At 38.3% G+C, this 17600-nt stretch overlaps 1 protein-coding gene across 5 annotated transcripts in view; it reads left to right on the top strand.

Annotated features, from left to right (window-relative positions):
- Window positions 1-17600, top strand: part of CDC123 (cell division cycle 123) — a 37823-nt gene that overhangs the window by 8003 nt on the left and 12220 nt on the right. For 3 of the 5 annotated variants that reach the window (XM_013301352.3, XM_005240159.4, XM_055808247.1), the window contains exons 6-10: window positions 606-712; window positions 8465-8513; window positions 10157-10232; window positions 13237-13359; window positions 17090-17118. In XM_013301352.3, the coding sequence (XP_013156806.2) occupies window positions 606-712; window positions 8465-8513; window positions 10157-10232; window positions 13237-13359; window positions 17090-17118 (384 nt within the window). The other 2 variants (XM_055808248.1, XM_013301353.3) reach the window with 2 other exon arrangements.

The following is a 17600-nucleotide window of genomic DNA, read 5'->3' as shown; positions in this document are numbered from 1 at the left end:
AAGGACGAAGTGGTAAACAAGATACAGTGAAGTATGATACAGCAACTTGTTCTAGTGGGTTAGACCTAGATGGTGCACGTTTGGTGAGACTGATGCAAGACAGCACTGGCTTTCTTACGTAAAACTGTGTATCCTTGTCACAGGTAACAGTGTGATGGTCACAATCTTCTCATTTAAGATACTGGTTGAAAACTTTGCCTGGGATAAAGATTAAAAACCCCACTTTTTTTTTTTAAAGAGCAGTGAGCTTCCCTCTGGTTATTTTTAGGTACTCTAGCTACACCTTAAGTGTAGTACACCCAAATGTGTCTGTATCATGTTCTCAAGGGAAACTTGTGTTCAAACAAGCATTCCAAGACAGTGCCTGGAAGCAGTAAGCCGAAAACTTAGTTTTTAAAATTGATTTGTTCTGCTTTCAACAGATTATTTATAAAAAAAGCAGTAACTATTGTGTCTCTTGTAACAGCTAATGAAGTTTTCCTCAAAATAAAAAAAATATTTTCTGCAGGTATTTCAAATGTTGTGTAATGTTTAGAAGGATCTGCAACTCACATTCTTTCCTGTTAGTAAAGCTGTGTTTTTGGATAATCTCCATCTTTGTTTAGGATGCTTACTGGATAGCAATGAACAGCTCTCTGAAATGTAAAGCTCTCAGTGACATCTTTCTCCTCTTCAAGAGTTCAGACTTCATTACTCGTGACCTCACTCAGCCGTAAGTAGATTTCTAGCAGACAATCTTATTGATACCCAGTCAAAAAAGCCACCAACCCTCTGAGGGTAACTTTTCAGTTCTTTTGAAAGATCTTACTCTTTACGGTACCGCAACAATAAATAGCTGATAGAAGAATACATTTTCATGTTTAGAAGTTGTTCAGGCACAGCAGTATAAGTTTCAGGTACAGTAATAAGTTAGTTGCTCTTTGAAGCTCCCCCCACCCCTTCCCCCTTCTTCTTTGTCTCCCTCCACTGTGCAAAAATAATTGCCAGGTCCGATTTAGTGCAGAGAATTGCAAGACATGTTGTCTTCATTGTTACTTACTATGAGTGAGTCTCTTCTAGTAAATCAGAATTGTTTACTTGGCTTCAGTCAACAAGAGATGAGCAGCCTCCATTTTATTCTTATATTCTCTTGATTTTAATATGCAAATGAGTGAAAAGCAGAACAGGAGGACATTATATTTAAGTAGCACATGTGAAATCACGCTATGGACTAAGACCATTTTTATCAAGTTGCTTTCCAGAGCAAGAGAAGTTTTAATTTTGGGTTTCTTTGCCTTCTCGCCTCTTTTGGCATTCATTTGTTGCTACCTACTTTATTGTTGCCACTTGTAGTAATACAGCATGAGTTTACCATGTCCCTTTCAAAATTTAAAGCTGTTGAAGTTTGTGTGGCTGCCTGGAAGATGCCTGAGACTTCTGCTAACGTATTCCTAGAGCTCTTTCTTAACCCAAGTTCTTGTAGGTCTTGAACAAACACTTAATGAACTGTGACTAAGGTTAATCATTTCAGATAAAATTATAAATATGATGTGCTTGGGGTTTCTTTTATCTGCTCACATGAAGAGAATACTTAATTGTATAGGAACAGTTTCCTCCCATAGTACCTGCATCTGATTCATGTCACTTATTTCTAAAATACAGCTTTTTTTCTGAAAGAAAATAAAATTGTTGGAATTCAATGTTCTTGTTACTATTATAAAAATTATCTTTTTTAGAAAAGCAATATTTCAAAGAAAAAGGGCAATCCATGGCTTGGTATGAGGGATATTGTTATCCAGTAATTATTCAGTGCTTATTTGTATTGCTGGCATATTTAGGAAACTCAGTTGAATGCAGGGCCCTTGTTCTACATGCATTGTAGAGGGTTACCAAGCATAGTAGTCCTGTGTTAATTAGCTTATGACATGATAAGGATTGTCTTGTCTAAAATGTGAAACCAGTTGTGTTAATGCTGTGCAACTGCCTTCTTTTTTTATTCCGGCAACTCTAATAACTCTTTTCCCCCTGTTTGTTGGTACATTAAAAAAATGGTAGGTAGCAACATCCTCATCCTTATCTCTGCATTTATGGAGTGCTAGCAACACTATCGGTCCAATTCTGATGCTAGGTTTTACATTATGTCTAATCCACACCATTGTGAGGTGCAAGGGAAGAGACTGAGAAGGAGGGGTGAAGATGCTGGAGTGAGAAGAGAGTTTGAAAAGTATGCTGGACTAGGGAAGCAGTTGTGAGCATTGAGAATTCTGGGATCACAGAGAATGAAAGAGACGGGGGAGTTGAGAAATCTATAGTCTGCATTTCAGATGTGAGTCAATAGTGATTCTCAGAAGACTTTGGTGCTTTTTTTTCATGGTTTCCCCTAGTGGGAGGCTAGGTGATTTGGCCAGGTGTCTTGAGGATGGTTTGCTCAGAGGGTTGAGCACTAAAATTTGAGTCTTTTGTTGTACCTGCTTTCAGGACTGAGTCTTGTGGATCTGAAAAGAACTGTGACTTGTGAAGGGCTGATACAAATAATACGGGTTTTGTATTGTGCTATCCTCATGTATAAAAAGGTTCAGCAAAAAGCACCCTCAGCTCCTTGGAGAGTTCCTGTCTGGTTACCACACTAATGAGTTTGGGACACAGTCAAGGGTTTAGTAAGCACCAGTTGATGTAGAAGATGTGGCAAATCTGTGTCTGTGTTTGGGCTCTTAATTTATGCCGTTTGTGTAGTAGAATGAGTAGGTTTGACCACCTTCACTGAGACTGAAATCAGTGCATTTTCTGTCAGGTTTTATCTCTTTATCAGATAAGGTTGGTGGCATCAGCTATTCACCTTGCTCCTTGCAGACAGCACTGACTTAGTGGTAGAGGCAATGATTACATTCTAGCTCCTACATTGTGAGATTTCACAGCGTGGGTGTTAACCTGAACGATCAGTAATTTCACCTGAAGTTCACACCAGACTGAGAACGGTAGTGGCTGAACAGCCTGTAGCCGGCATGTTCTCTTCTACTGATCCTGCTCCGGGAGAATAACCACTAGCTAGAAGGCAACACCTCAGATTGCCGTAGTCTGATCCATTTAGATACTTTTTCCAGCGTGGTAAGACCTCACACCAGCTGATAGCATAGCTTAGCTAGTGGGTGGCAAATAAGCAAACTTTGTGACATGATTGTGGGATCATCACCTAATCTAAAGATTAAATTTAGTTTGAGAAGTATTGTATTTATTTCCCTTCCTGTAAAGTCTAATCTAATGTTGGTATAAGTTTGGGTTATGTTTTTTTTGTGTTGTCAGACAACCAAACCAACAGGCTTGGTTGTTTTGGTAAGGTAGAGTTAATGCAGGCAATGCAACCTTCTGGTTTCTGTGAATTTGAGTGGAAGTTGTACTTATGACTAGGGAAATGTGTGTAGTGCGTAAAACCGCTCTGGTCTGTATGTATCTTGTATTTTATGAATATGTTGTACTTGATTAAAGCACATATTGTTGTCCAGTTTGTGCATGGTATTTCTAAATTATTTCTAAGTTATTCGTACAAAACGTCCCCATGCAAACGGTGAAATGATTATTTGCTGAATCAGAACACTAGTCTTCCTTAATTATACTATTGATTAGCTGCCAGTTGCCTAGTCCTTAGCAAGCAGAAATTAAAAATGTAGCTGGCATAAGAACCTGAAGTGCTGAACAGATGAAAACTGGATACATAATACATACGTCCAAATCCCTTGGAAGGGCTACTCAGAGAGAGGATAAACGCACTAGATTTCTACTTCTTTCATTAACACCCAGTACGGGCCAAAATTTTCTTGCCCTGCATAAGTAACACCTGAAATGTTGTGTACTCTTCTTATTTGTTTTATTTTCTGTTCAAAAAATCCGCTTCATGGGTCACAATATGGAAAAGACTTTGCAATGGCAATTTGAAGATCTGTTTCGTAATCCAGCTTTGCCAGTGAAGTGGGACTTAAGGCAAACCACTTTCTTTGCCTCTTCCTTCCTCTCCCATTTCTTATCTGCTTATATCTGGTATCGATCTATGTACATTATTCAGGTCAGGCAACTGCCCTTGCTGTAATTCTCAGCTGTCTCAAGTTCCAAGAAAACTTCAGCTAGGCAATACTTCAATACAAACCATTTAAAAATATGGTCTTAATGCAAATAGGCTGAGCGTGATTAGATAAATTTTGACTCTTTTAAATGTTTGGATTCTCTCATTACATTGACACTGTTTGGTTGAAAAGTTCAGAATGATGAGTTAACTTTCCTCCTTGTTAATTTTATACAAATTAACAAAAACTTCAGACCAATGCAGTTGTTAATGTAGTCAATGTTTCTGCTTCAAAATAAGCATTGCATTTTACTTAGATGAGTTCACAAAAAAACTTGTGGATGGTATGATCATTAACTTTTTGGGTTTTAATGTAGGCTTTCAAAAACTTAGCGTTGTGAGTATGTGATAAAAAAACAAAATCCCTTTCTAATTGGGATTTCTGTTAAGTGATTAAAAGTCCTCATTTGATCAAAAATCTTGTCAAAGCCGTGTTGAGTGCATTGGTTTAGAACAGTTTTCTTCCTTATTGTTAAGAATGTGTGGGCTACATTTTATTAAGACATGACTGCCCACACCGAGACTGGTATAAATATTAGCAGTAGTTCTAATTATATGATAATGCCCTTTCAGTTATAAGATAAGCTTGTGGTTATGTCATGCTCATTAATAAACCTTGGAAGTTTTGTCAGACTTCAGAGACTGCTCCTGTTCCGTAGAGCAATACTGGAAGTTTTAGATCTGCAGATGCTACCATTGGGATGTTGAATGCTAGAAGTGTTACTATTTTTCCAGTTGTTTACTAATCACAACCATAGAGGTGAAATAAGAACTCCTGTAAGTTCCACCTTGTTGAAAAGCAACCTAATGCAGAACACATCTTTTGCGGGGATTGCCCTTTGACTTATTATAGAGGGGCAGTATGAGTCACATCCAAGAAGGCTGTTTCTGAAGTGCATTTAAGAGTTGTAAATTGACTCTCAGTATTTTGTTGGACCAGCTGGTGCTACAGACCTGTTCCTTCCAGAAGTTCATTCCTGAAAACTTTGAGAAGCTGGTTAAGACAGGTGGAGTAAAGAGTCTAAAAGTAGCCACTCAACCCTGCCTAAGCCCAGGAAACAAAGCAAAGGAACCATCTATGCCACATTTAGTCGGTAAGAAATACCTACTAGGTTAATGGAGCAGGTGAAACAACTCCCACTGGGCCAGGGAAAGGTTTCCAAATGTATTAATGTGCGAGACAAAAAGAAACATGAGGGGTGATGCAATTTTTTAAACTTTATTCAGTTGTTTATAAGAGGGCTAGGTTAAAATTTTAGGCACCTGTTTCTGAGAACAGTTGAGAGAGCCTGCTTTTGAATGAGTATTCAATCGGTGAGGCTCCTAAGCACATTGTTTAACTTTAAAACCTAGCAGATGTTTCAGTCCTTTTTGGTTTTAAGCTAGCATTCTGGCTACATTTTTGGTACCAGACTTAATGCTTCTAAATATTGAATTAAAAATTATAAAGACATTATAGTTTTTCTGAGATATGGAGGAATAACAGCCTGTGTTCTCCTGATAGAACATAGGAGGCAGCGTTGGCTCATAAAGCTGTGACTTGGCACTCGTAGCTGTTGGTTTAGAGTTTAGACTTCAGTATAACCTCTTCCCAGCTAGGCAGTCCTACATGAGAGGATGTGGAAAATGAGGCCTTTGATGATTACTTTTTTTTTTCCTTGAGGTTTTACTTGCATACCCTTTTTCCTAGCAATTTGCAATTTATTACTAATTCCTAGCAATCCTCTTTTGAATAGTGTTTGAGTTTCTTATTTCTTTTAGTCCTTAAAGTTCCAGCAAGGTTCAGTATTCAAGAAATAAAAATGCAGTCCAAAGGTTGTTAGAAGGTTCTCCTTAATTTTTTATTTATTTATTAAGGTTTTAAAATAAGCTATGAGGTAATAGCATGGGAACTGTCGTACAGAACAACTTCTACGGTTTTCATTATATTTATAATAGTTTATTATCCACAGAATAATCTGTGATGTGCAAATGAGTTCATGGCTCTCTTAGCCGGGTAACTACTGGAGGTCTTACAAACCTTCTTAAATTGCTGTTCTCTGTGTTGAAAACAGAACCACATAGTGGCTTCATGTAGTATGTCCTGTTGTCAAGTGTATGCATTTGGAGATTAACAGCTGCTACACAGAAGAAGACCTTGATCCTTATGTTCTTGACATCTAAGTATAAATATGTAAGCAAGCTGTTGACCACAGCACAAGGCCTATAAGCAACTTGACCACAGCACAAGGCCTATAAGCAACAGAGTTTAATTCTGTCACCCTTAGTACAAAATGACAATTTTCAAAGGTTTCAGAAAAGTGAGCCCAGAAATATCTCAGTTTTAGATTCCTGAAGTCTTTCTGATTGTTCTTTCAGGTATCTCCAAACCTGAATAGTATGCAGGTTGAAGAAACCCTGTGTAGCCTTCTGCCTCTGGCCATGTGTAATAGATGAATTCAGCTGGGTCTAAACAATGAATGCTACAATAAGTTGGTAAAAAATATAAAATTGCAACTGCCTCAAGTTGCCCAATATTTACCCTCCAGAAAGGGGTGGTAGTAATGTCCTATTGTCGAAAAAAGTCTCATTGTACTATTTAGAAGAAAACTGAAACTACAAAAACCTGAGTTTATTTTCTTTTGCTGTGTTCTCCCATTTTCCCCCTCATTTGTACTCAGTCCTGTGTCATTAAGACTTAAGAAAAATAACATTACTGCATCCTGCAGTATTTTTATCAATATTCATAATTTTGCCTGTTTGCTTGATTTGACAGCAATACCTGAGCGCTCTGTGTGGCTTGGGATGGCACCCAAGGATTTAATTTTCTGACTTATAAGGAAAGAGGAAGTATCTTTCCCCACATAGCTCTTGCCCAAAATATTTGAAGGTTGAGCAGGGGATAATTTTGGTTGTTTGTGACTGTTTTTTGACTGCTGGAAAAGACTGCATGTTACTGGAATGAAGCAGGTACCCCGACCTCAGATACGGAACTCTGTGAGATGTAACACAGGTCCTAGCGTGCAGGGACTGTAAAACTCTGTGTGCTGGACTTCAGCTACCTTTATATAAATAGTTTATGATTGGTTTTGTGTGTGGGGGATATTTTCTTGAGCATGGTAGGCATGTATGCTAGTGAGGGAGGAATTTTGAGTCTAGCTAAACTGCGAGCTCTCATGAATTTGTTTCTGTTGCCTTGACAGATCTTAAATTGTGGGGAATATAAATTGTAGTTGAAGGATGTTATCTGTTTACATGGGCTTACAGATATATATGATCTGTTTGATTACAGTACTTTTGGAAAGCATGCCTGCTACTGCCCTTCTTTTCTGCATGTAGTGGACATTAAAGTCTAAAATGTGTGAAACGTATTTCTGCTGGCAGTATACTGAATGAACTCTTATGATAGCTCTTCAAACTGAAGGGTGGGCAGCCATGTCTTACAAATGCAATGCTTACGTTAAAGATGTTATAGACTTTTGGATTGCTTAACAGAGTTCAGTGCCAAAGGGAGACGGTATAAATGTTTCCATTTAAGACTGTTGCTCAGCAGTGGCCCTTTACATGGTTCTGTTCATCAAAGTAGTTTGTTGCCAATAAGGTTAGGGAGTACACTTGGAAGGAAAATGCATGTTCTTTTGCTAGTTCCCTATGAAAGTTACAGGATTTATGGCGAGGTTTGCTGTAAACTGATAAAAGTTGGCTTGGGTCTAACTGACTCCATTCTTGATAGTTCCTGAAAGGTGACACCGAGTCAGCTACTCACAAGGGACAAAACCTTGACATCTGCTTGCAGTTATAGAAATAGTATTTATTCCCACTCTCAAGAAATTTGTAGTAGTATTTTTTAAGGCTCTTAATTTAGAAGGATACTGTGCTGTGGAATCAGAAGTGCTGAGTGGTGCTGTTTTGCATCCCTTATTCATGGAAATGAACTGCTGTAAGGCACGATGATATGTCTCTGTTGTGTGGTTTAGGAAGTTAAACATTAACAGTACCAGTGAAAACGTGATGCAATGGAACTAGATTAGATTGCTCAAGTTTCTTCTTTGAGAATCCAGTTATGCCAACATAACACTAAAGAGGAAAGGAACATAATTTTTGATTCAAACAGAAAAAAACTCAATAATGAATAAACAGATAAACAGTCATGTTTTAGCTACATCCCTGTCCAAACTGAAGTGCTTCCAAGTTACAGAAAAAAAATTTCTCCCCCCCCCAGTCATTGTCAAAAGGAGTTTTTTTTATTGATTTATCAAATTTACTTGGTTTGTATGTCTTGGAGATAATTTAATAGGTTTTTGTGATTCACAGTTTGGGGTTATTTTTCTCACTGTGGCTAAAATCTTACATGTAAAAGCGGGTTTTGATGTTTGTACCTTACTTTTCCAGATTTATTCACTGTACTGATGATTCCCCTGATCCTCCTTTGGACTATGAGGTAGGACACTTTGCATGATTTCTAGGCAATTTAAATGGATTGCTTACAGGCAGATTGCCATTTGTGCTTGGGTATGTGCCCATAAAATTTGTTCTGTTTAATTGTGTTCCTTGGGCAGCGTGGGGACATCTGGTTAAGCATTACAGGTCATAAGGAGTTCAAGTTCATTTAATTACAGATCAGATGAGGTAAAGATCAGACTTTTGAAGCTTCCTTGTGATTTCCTCTCATGTCTGTCAGATTTGGCCAAGAAGGACAAGTTCAACAGCTGAAAGTCATATCTTCTTGACAGCATGCTGCTTGTGAATATCACAACTGAGGTTACTAAGAGAGAGAAGCTAGCTGTAGTGGCTGGGGACATCCTGAAGTGGTCTATCATATCTTGTTTAATATGCTCGTTAACAGACTAAAATGTTAAACTAGTGGTGTAGATATTAGCAATGTTTCAAACTGTTCATGTGGTGCTATTGCTTTTGTGATAGCATGTGGTCATTTCTCTAATAATAGTTTTTATGTAAATATAGCATTTGTCATCATTCTGTGGGCTTGAAGGGCTTTGGAAAAGTGAATGAACCCTGTTGTTTTTAATGTACTATCTAGTGTGCTTTAAAGGTGACAGACATCTAAAAGTTAGAACAAAGAGTTTCAAGTTTACACGGTAGTTAGGAATGTCATCTTTGATTACTGAGATTTTTCGACTTCAGTTGATAGGTGTTGGGAGTTTCCAGTATCCAGTAGCAGCAACTGAGGCCTTTAAAATAGTGTGGATCCATTTGAATGCTTCAGCCTAGGAATGCAGAAACTTGAAAAAGTGCCAGAGATATGCTTCAATTACCAGGCAATCTGTCCTATTGACTATTATAGTTTGGTTACTATTTCCATCCCATGTCCTTATTTTAACTGGTTTGCGCCTTCAAAGGCGTCACAGCATTCTGCTTGGGTGTATACCAGAATAGAGGTTGATTTGGTTAAATTTAATTCTGCTCATCAGCTCTTTTGACTAGGAAGCAACTTTCTGCCAATTCCATGAGAGATTTGTAATGTACAGCAGGGGTTTTGGTGTTCATGCTTTATCATTAATGTAACTTTGAAGTTATTTCATTAATAATTTCGCAGTTATAAATGCCGTACAAAGTGGAAGAGCATAAGATAAAGGTGGGAGGGGGCCTCAGGAGGTCTCTAGTCCATTCTCATGCTCAAAGGTGGGTAAGCGATGAGATCAAATTGGGTCACTTTGGTGTTATATCAAATCTGGTCTGAAAATCTCAGTGGATGGAAGCTGCACAGCCTCTGGGAGGGAGCTGTTCCAACGCTTGACGGTCTTCATGGTGAAGAAGTTTCTTCTTATGTCCATTCTGAACCTTTCTGCTTTAAACTGGTTTGGACTAGGTGGTCTTTAAAGGTGCCTTCCAACCAAAAATATTGTGTGATTCTGTGAAGCTAACATTAAGTCTAGTTGCTTTGAAGCATTTGCCAATTATATGAACTGCAGGTTAAGATTGTTTTTTCTTACATCAGGAATAACTTCAGAGGTCATCTTATCATTACAGCAGAACTGTAGATCTAGAAGGTATACCTATTGAGAAAAAGTTAACCTGTTACCTTTCTGAAACAATACTTTGTCGCTTCTTTTTCCTCTGTAGCTTGTTCTTCGCAAATGGTGTGAACTAATCCCTGGTGCAGAATTCAGATGCTTTGTCAAGGAAAACAAGCTTATAGGTAAGGGTTTTCTTAAAGATAAAATTATTAGGTGACGTTCTGAGGATTTTCTCGTGATTCCTTGAATCAGAGCTAAATCTGAAGACAGTTCTTTCTTACCTTACCTCATTTCTGGAATTAATGTTTTCTTCTTCCTTCTGTTATTTAGAATGCTGTATGCCACACTTCTCTTTCCACTGTATTTGAAAGCATGATAGCATGCTCAAGTATTACAGTGGATATACTCTTAAGTTTCTGAATTAGCAATTAGAATTCACCCAAAGGCTGTTTTTTGAGTGATTTTTTTATATTCAGGAGCTAATTGCATCATCTCCAACTTGCAGAATCAATACAGAGGTAGTTGGGTATTATGTTGATAAAATGTGACCACATGTGGATATCATATGCAGAAAGTGGGATGTCGTAACATGTCCATGGATGTATGAGGTGTCTGAGTTCATATTATATTCAGTGTAGCTTAGTCAGAAAACCTATTGATTTGTTACTCTGGTTCAGAATCCTAAGTGTAAAATGTTTCAGGTGGCACTGAACATCTAGGGCATCCACAGTATGCAAAGAGCTTGTGGGTGCATCAGGAGACCTGTGACAGCTGGAGAACGGGCAGATTGTGCTAGAGCATGTATTTTAGGCAGCTCTAGGGCAAATTTAGCTGAATTACACTCCTCTGGTCATACTGACTATTCTCTGCTGACTATAACAGGAGCTTAGACATCTAGTGCACATACAAGTGTTTGAATTGAGGTGCTTAATTTCAGGCTAAATACTATTCTGGAGTTTGAATTCAATTTTGGTCTGGTTTACCATGGAATTTTTAAAGATAAACAGAGGTGTAAGTAGAACAGGACTGGTGCACATTTGTCCATAACAAGATTGAATAATTCCACCTAAACTCTTCTAACAAGGAAATGTTATAGCAGTGACGTAGCAGAGCTCTAATCCAGACTTTATAGGAAATAAGATGATTTTTAAAAAAAAAATAAACCAGAGTTTGCTCATTTTGTCTGTCTCACATCTATGTATTCACAAGCACCAAGATGCATATATACAAATGGTCTGTCCACAATTCCTTGTGGTGATATGGAAGGGAAGGGACATTAGCTAGCTAGTCCTCAGTTTCTCCTGACTTCTTCTCAGCATGACGACTATGTGCTTGGCTTGCATGTGCCTTTTTGTACCTGTTAGGAGCTGTCAGCAATCTGTTGCTCCATCCTGTCCCACCTCTGTGAATCATTAGGAATGTACCCTGTTCTTTATTTCCTGATCTGGATGTCCTATGGAGCTGCACATAGACATTTTGGGATGTGCTAATCTAGGTGCTGTCAACACATACCATTTGCATAGCCCTTTTATTTGGCTGTTCCTTCTGGTGCTTCTACGCTCATCTTGCCGTTCTCTCTCCGTTCATGTGAATTGCAGGGTTTATTGGAGTTCTCTGTAGCAGAGTTTATCTTGCTGGTAGCAGAGATTCTCCATTAAGTTGGTATTGCTTAACAGCTACCAAAATAGCTTTTTGAAGGGGGAAGAGCTGAATCCTGTCCTGTTACGTGCTGCTGGAACACCACAACTGCCCGATATATGCATCACCACAATAACCTCTAAAACGTTTGAATGTAGATCTATTATAGAATATATATAGTGATACTTACTTTCAAATACCTCAAAGCATTTGTATGCTGGCTAATTAAACACTGTACATTTCATTACTAGGTTTTAAACCTAGTAGATCTACCACTATGAGTTTTTTTTAGCTAGCACTCAAGGCTCTGTTTCTGGAGACTGTTGCAAGATTTTTCACAATATGTTCCCATGCTCTTAAAATTAATAAGCCTGTCAGTCAAACTAAAGAGTGATACTTGCACAGTGAAGTGAATTTTCCAGTTACACGTCTGCATCCCCTGAGATGCCACTGTCTCTTGATTTTTGTTCTTAGATCTGATTTAAGCTTTGCAGTGGTATTAATAATTCACAGTTCCACTGACATCATAAACTTTATATGAACTTATATGAACTTTATTGAAGAGCACATCTTTGGAGGAAGTCAGCATTGTCTTACAGTAAAACTTTAATCTCTGAGTTTTGTATATGGTTAAAAAAGCAAACTGCCATCATTGATACATCTTTTTGGGGGTTCTGGCTTTTTCTTTACCTGAGTAGCATGAGTTACTCATTCTGCAGTGATGGAGCATGTTGTGGCTTGACGTTTGTCCAGGAGGGTTTTGCAGTGGCTTATGTTGACACATCCTGTATGAGAACTTCTGTCACTTCAGATGCATGCAAGAATGTAATCCTGTTGATGTCAACTTTAAACTGTTGTCTTGTAGACAAATGTCTGAAATGAAGAGCTTGTGATGTAGCTGGGATGGTTTATCTAATGTCAGATAGGCAAGAAAGCCTTCAGAGGGGCAAATGGGAGAAATATGGTACTAGACTGCATGCCATCTCATTGATTTTAGGATTTAAGGTTTTACCTGTAGTGTCTTATCAAACAGATATGTGTTTTTCCATGCTTAAAAAAAAAGTGGTTAAATAAGAATCTTTATGGTACACTAGGATCTATCATTTTTGCTGATGTGCAAGCTTAGTGTCTGTCCCTTTCATTTCATGGTTCCAAATTCTGGTCCCTGGATCTGATGTGCAGAACAGAAAAGGTTTCTGACCAGAGTAACCAGAGGGAATAAAAGTGACAGGAAAAGACAGGAATTGGAAACTTAAATACAGGCAGAGGCTCCTACTGAAATTCACTTAAAAATAGTCAAAGTGTGTACATATAAAATGAGGTTCACAAAATGCAGGGCGGAACTGTTCAAGGAAAAGATTCCTAATTTAAGTTCTTTAAATATAAGGGAATAAAGCCAAACAGTAAGTCACTAGTAATGGTTGAAACTTGGGGGAACCCCATCTTCTGAAATATAATTTATGACGTGCATGTCTGATAACTGCATTTTGCCTGGTTGGGTTTTTTGCATGCCTAAAGCTCTTTATAATCAGCTGAAATTATTGACAGGTATATCACAGAGGGACTACACTCAATACTATGATCATATCTCCAAGCAACATGAGGACATCTGTAGATCAATACAGGAGTTTTTCAAGAAACACATACAGTACAAATTCTTGGATGAAGACTGTAAGTATCTTAAAGCTTCAGTTAGCAAGGGGAGGATGGGGGAGGGAAAGAGGATGTTTATGAATGTTTTAAAATATTTATTGCATGCATAGTTGCAAAGACATAAAAACAGAAATGAAGAGTCTACCTCTCTGAAGTTCTTTTGCAGGGTATGGAAAGGGCTTGCAAGGGCAAACTCCATGGAAATGAGACCTGGCCTCCTGCCCCCTTGCTGTTGCTAAGCCAGGCTCGTTTTCTCTACAGTGCACCGAGTTGCAATGTGCTAAATCCCAATTTACTGCTGGACATCACTGTTAAAATGGGTACTTCTCAATAAATAATGGCATCCCCAATATTTTAAGTGTGAGGTTATGCATCTCTGTCTTCACAGCTATTCCTTTCACAGGGCTTGGTTCTTTTGAACTTGAGGAAGTCTTACAGCTCTTGTGGCTAGAGCATGCAGAGCAGTGTAGTTTTTGAATGACTATAAAATTGGCAACAAAAAAACCCTGAAGGAATAATCTGGAGCTTTTCAGGAAAACACAATAAATGAGTGAAAGATCCCTTCAGAAGGCCTAATGGCTGCTGCTTCTTTTTTTTCTTTTTTAAGCTTTTTACCCTTATACTTGTTTTTAATTAAGAAAAATTCTAAACCTGAGAAGTGAGGTAGGAAATGCTTAACAAAAGATATTCAGGAGTAAGTATACTTGTTTATAAAGATGTTGTCAGATATTTTCTGCTAAATTATTGATGTAATTCTTGAAAAAAGGTTTTATAAGTTTCTTTTCAAGAAGTTATATTTTCTTCTAGAATATGGATGCACAGCAGTTTAGCTGCTAAGGCTAGAATAAAAGCCACAGTATTTGATACACCTAAGCAGCCCCAATGAATTGTCTTGTTCTTTAAATGCAGAGTCCTTTGCAAATTTTATTGGAAATAGTTTAGTAAGAATGGTTTAGTAAGAATTGAATCGTGTTCCTTGTGATGGGTGGTCAGTAGTGGTGAAAAATATGATGAAGAGATTTAAATTGGGTCTGGCGGGGACTAAACCTCAGTTTAGTAAAATATATAAATATAAGAATTGTCTGGCAGCTGTATTGTCTTCTACAAAGCTTTGAAAACTCAACCTTTAGTTGAGTTTTGAACATGATTAATCATTTTGCTGAGCCACCAGAGCAATCAAATAGATGGGTCTTGTCTGACTTTCTGAAAAAGATGCCTTCTGTGCCAGTCTCGGTTATATTAAAATTCTTAATAATGTGATGTAGCAGGATTACTTTATTTCAGTCCAGAGAAGCTCTCAAGGACCACGGCTTGGAGAAGACTAGTCATCTGGAAGTCAGTATACTAATTTAATAGGTCCATAGCCCTAATGTTTTGAAGTAAGATCAGTCATATAGATCTGACATTCTGATTACTGTCTTTTAATTTTCCTCTGTGTTCCAACATAATTTTAGCTGGTATGTAATCAACTGATAGATAAGAATTCAGGGCATTATTTTTGGAAACTGATGCCTAGATTTAGGCAGTGAAACTGCTGTCTGGGGAACTGAAAGGTCTGAAGTGTCATCTTATGTAAAGGACATAAAACTATGTCATCTGAGTTACCTTCTGGGAAGAGGTTTCAGGGTGACCTTCTGGGATGAAGGTTTGTTAACCTTTTCTTCTTTGGCACTAAATGAAGGTGACTTGTCCATTTGCAGAGAAATGCCATGCAGAAAAGGTTTTCTGGTGGTTTTGGGGTTTTTTTTGTGGGGTTTTTTTGGTTTGTTTTTTCACCACCTTTCATTCATCCCCCATCATATCCTTTGATCCACTGTCTGGTAGCATATGTGTTGTTAACAATAAAAATCTGGATTTGCTTGTTTGTTTGCTTTTAAAAGGAAAGGTATTACAGCTTTTTTTCTGAGTTCTTGTTTTGTTGGGGATTTTCATGCTGTTTGCTCTGCTTTTTCCAGTTGGTCTGGTAGCATCTCCAGATGGAAGAGTTGAGTCAGAGCAGCTGAAGCATTGCAGAGTCAGAGCAGTAGGATAACAGATGGGTGAATGCTTTATAAATACTTCTAAATGATGTTAGAACCTTCTAAATACCTTTCATAAGAGCCCAGTAAGAACACTGTTCTGGAGGTGTTGATACCGTGGAGCTGAGCTTTGGTTTAGTCTCCATTTTGAGCAATTGCTGGTAGCTTTACTACAGTCTTTCTGGCACACAACACTCCTGCTCTGAGGTTGTCCCTAAGAAGAGGTAACAATTCATGTTTTCTTTTCTGTGCAATGTTTGTGAGTGTCCCAAACTAGTCACCATTGTGCAGTCAGTCTTAACAGGGATGTAAATCCCACTAAATGCTGTTAGCCTTAGTGATTGCCATAGGCTTGCTTTAAGCTGACAGATGTCATTTTATTGTGAAGCTCAGATGCAAGTTTTCCATTAATGGAACATGACTAATAAGAGTACATGGTACAGGCAACAAGTTCAGTTGAACGGCTGTAGAAGAAATCCAGGATTGCTGTACTACTTGTGTTGACAGTTTCCTTAGTCACTGAGGGCTTGTCTTCTTGAGACGCAGTTCTGGACAGACATTTCAAATTGACGTAACTGAGCTTGTGCAAAAAGCTGGGTGGATTTTTAGGCTGTATGGTCAGAATCTGTTACGTGACTGGCTTTGGCACTGTTGAGTTGTGGTTTTTTGCCCTTTGCTCAGCCAACTTCACGTGAAATGTTAGATTAAGCTGCTGAGTAGCTTTACATGCATGGATGCAATCAGTCGTCATCCCTGTTACTGATGGGCAGCTTCCTGTGTAGTTGCTGAGGCTCAAGTGTTCTTCAGTCATATCCTGAGTTTAGTTTATCCTGCATGTATTGGGAAATCTCTTGGCTGAAGTATTCCCTTCCTTGTTAGTGAAGGAAGTGATAATACAGTGTTTGTCTGAGGTTTTTCTAAATCTGGCACCTTTTTCTTTCTTTCTTTCTGCTAAACTGGTACAACTTCTGTGTGTAGTCATGCCTGAATGCCTGTCGATTTCCCTGGCTGTATAGAAAGACAAAGACTTGTTTAACCATACAGAACAGAAGCTAGTAGAAAGATGCATGTACAAAGATTCACGCTTAATTAAGTCAAAGGGAGGGACGACAAGGGGGCTAGCCAAGGCACCTTTGCGTCAATCACAGCGTAGCAAAGGTTCTGTTGGAAAGAGCTGTCAGTAATGGGTAGGTGTGCTGTATTTGCTCTAGGTTACATTAAACATAGCCATTTCACTGCCACCTCTTCTCAGCACACCCACAGACCCCTTTGTTCCTACAACCTGTTTGGCTTGTTATCTGCTGAAGTCCTAATCTCTGTCAAGTAGGAACTTTCTCTTATTAAATGTTCACGCAATGTCTAGCACAGTGGAGTCTTTGATCCTTCCTTAAAATTTCTCCGTTCTGCTGTAAACCAAAGAGCAGTAATGTCAAAGATAAGCTTCTCTCTGGACTAAGAGTTTACCAAATGTCCTCCATGGGGGGAAAAAAATCAACAGAAGAAACTAGTGTTACATGGAGAAACCCAGCAGCCAATCTTTCAGTGCATTAACAGTAGTTCTTGGAGTGTTTCAACTCCCCCTTGGAAATGAACCTAATTCTGGCTTGTAGTTCTTTGGACATACTGACTTTGCAGATTGTGCTGTGTACACAAGTATCTATTCAGATTTAGACAACTTGTGTGAAATTATATGTCTTTTAAGATTAACATATTTTTTTTCTTCTTTTCAGTCGTTTTTGATGTGTACAGAGACAGCAGGGTAAGTGGATGATAGGTTGTATAGAATTGCTTATTCTGTGGAAACTCTTCTTGAAATGATACAGAGATGGACCAAATAATAGTTTCATCTTCCTAGACGTGGTCCTGGCAGGAAAAAAAAAAAAAAAGGAAAAAAACCCACCCAACTCACTTGATGTTTTTCTGTTTTCTAGGTCTTTTTCTATGTTAGAGACTGTCTACAGTAGGAGAATAATAGGATTAGAGGTGTAAATATGTCTGTGCCAGTCATGTAATTATTTAGTAGTCTGTCTTAAAGCACGTAACTTTGGCTTCAGCTGCAATTCTGTCAGTTCTGTGAATCTATTCGAGGCAATTTAATTTTCATTATGACATGGAGAGTCTTTGCTGAATAATTTATAATAGCATAGACTGTTTCATTTGGAAGGGACATAGGACAGTCCTCTAGTCCAACTGCCTGACCAGTTCAGGGCTGACCAAAAAATTAAAGCGTGTTAAGGGCAT

This window comes from Falco peregrinus, chromosome 6, assembly GCF_023634155.1.
Source record: "Falco peregrinus isolate bFalPer1 chromosome 6, bFalPer1.pri, whole genome shotgun sequence".
Classification (NCBI taxonomy): Eukaryota; Metazoa; Chordata; class Aves; order Falconiformes; family Falconidae; genus Falco; species Falco peregrinus.
This window is presented reverse-complemented; position numbering and strand designations above follow the sequence as displayed.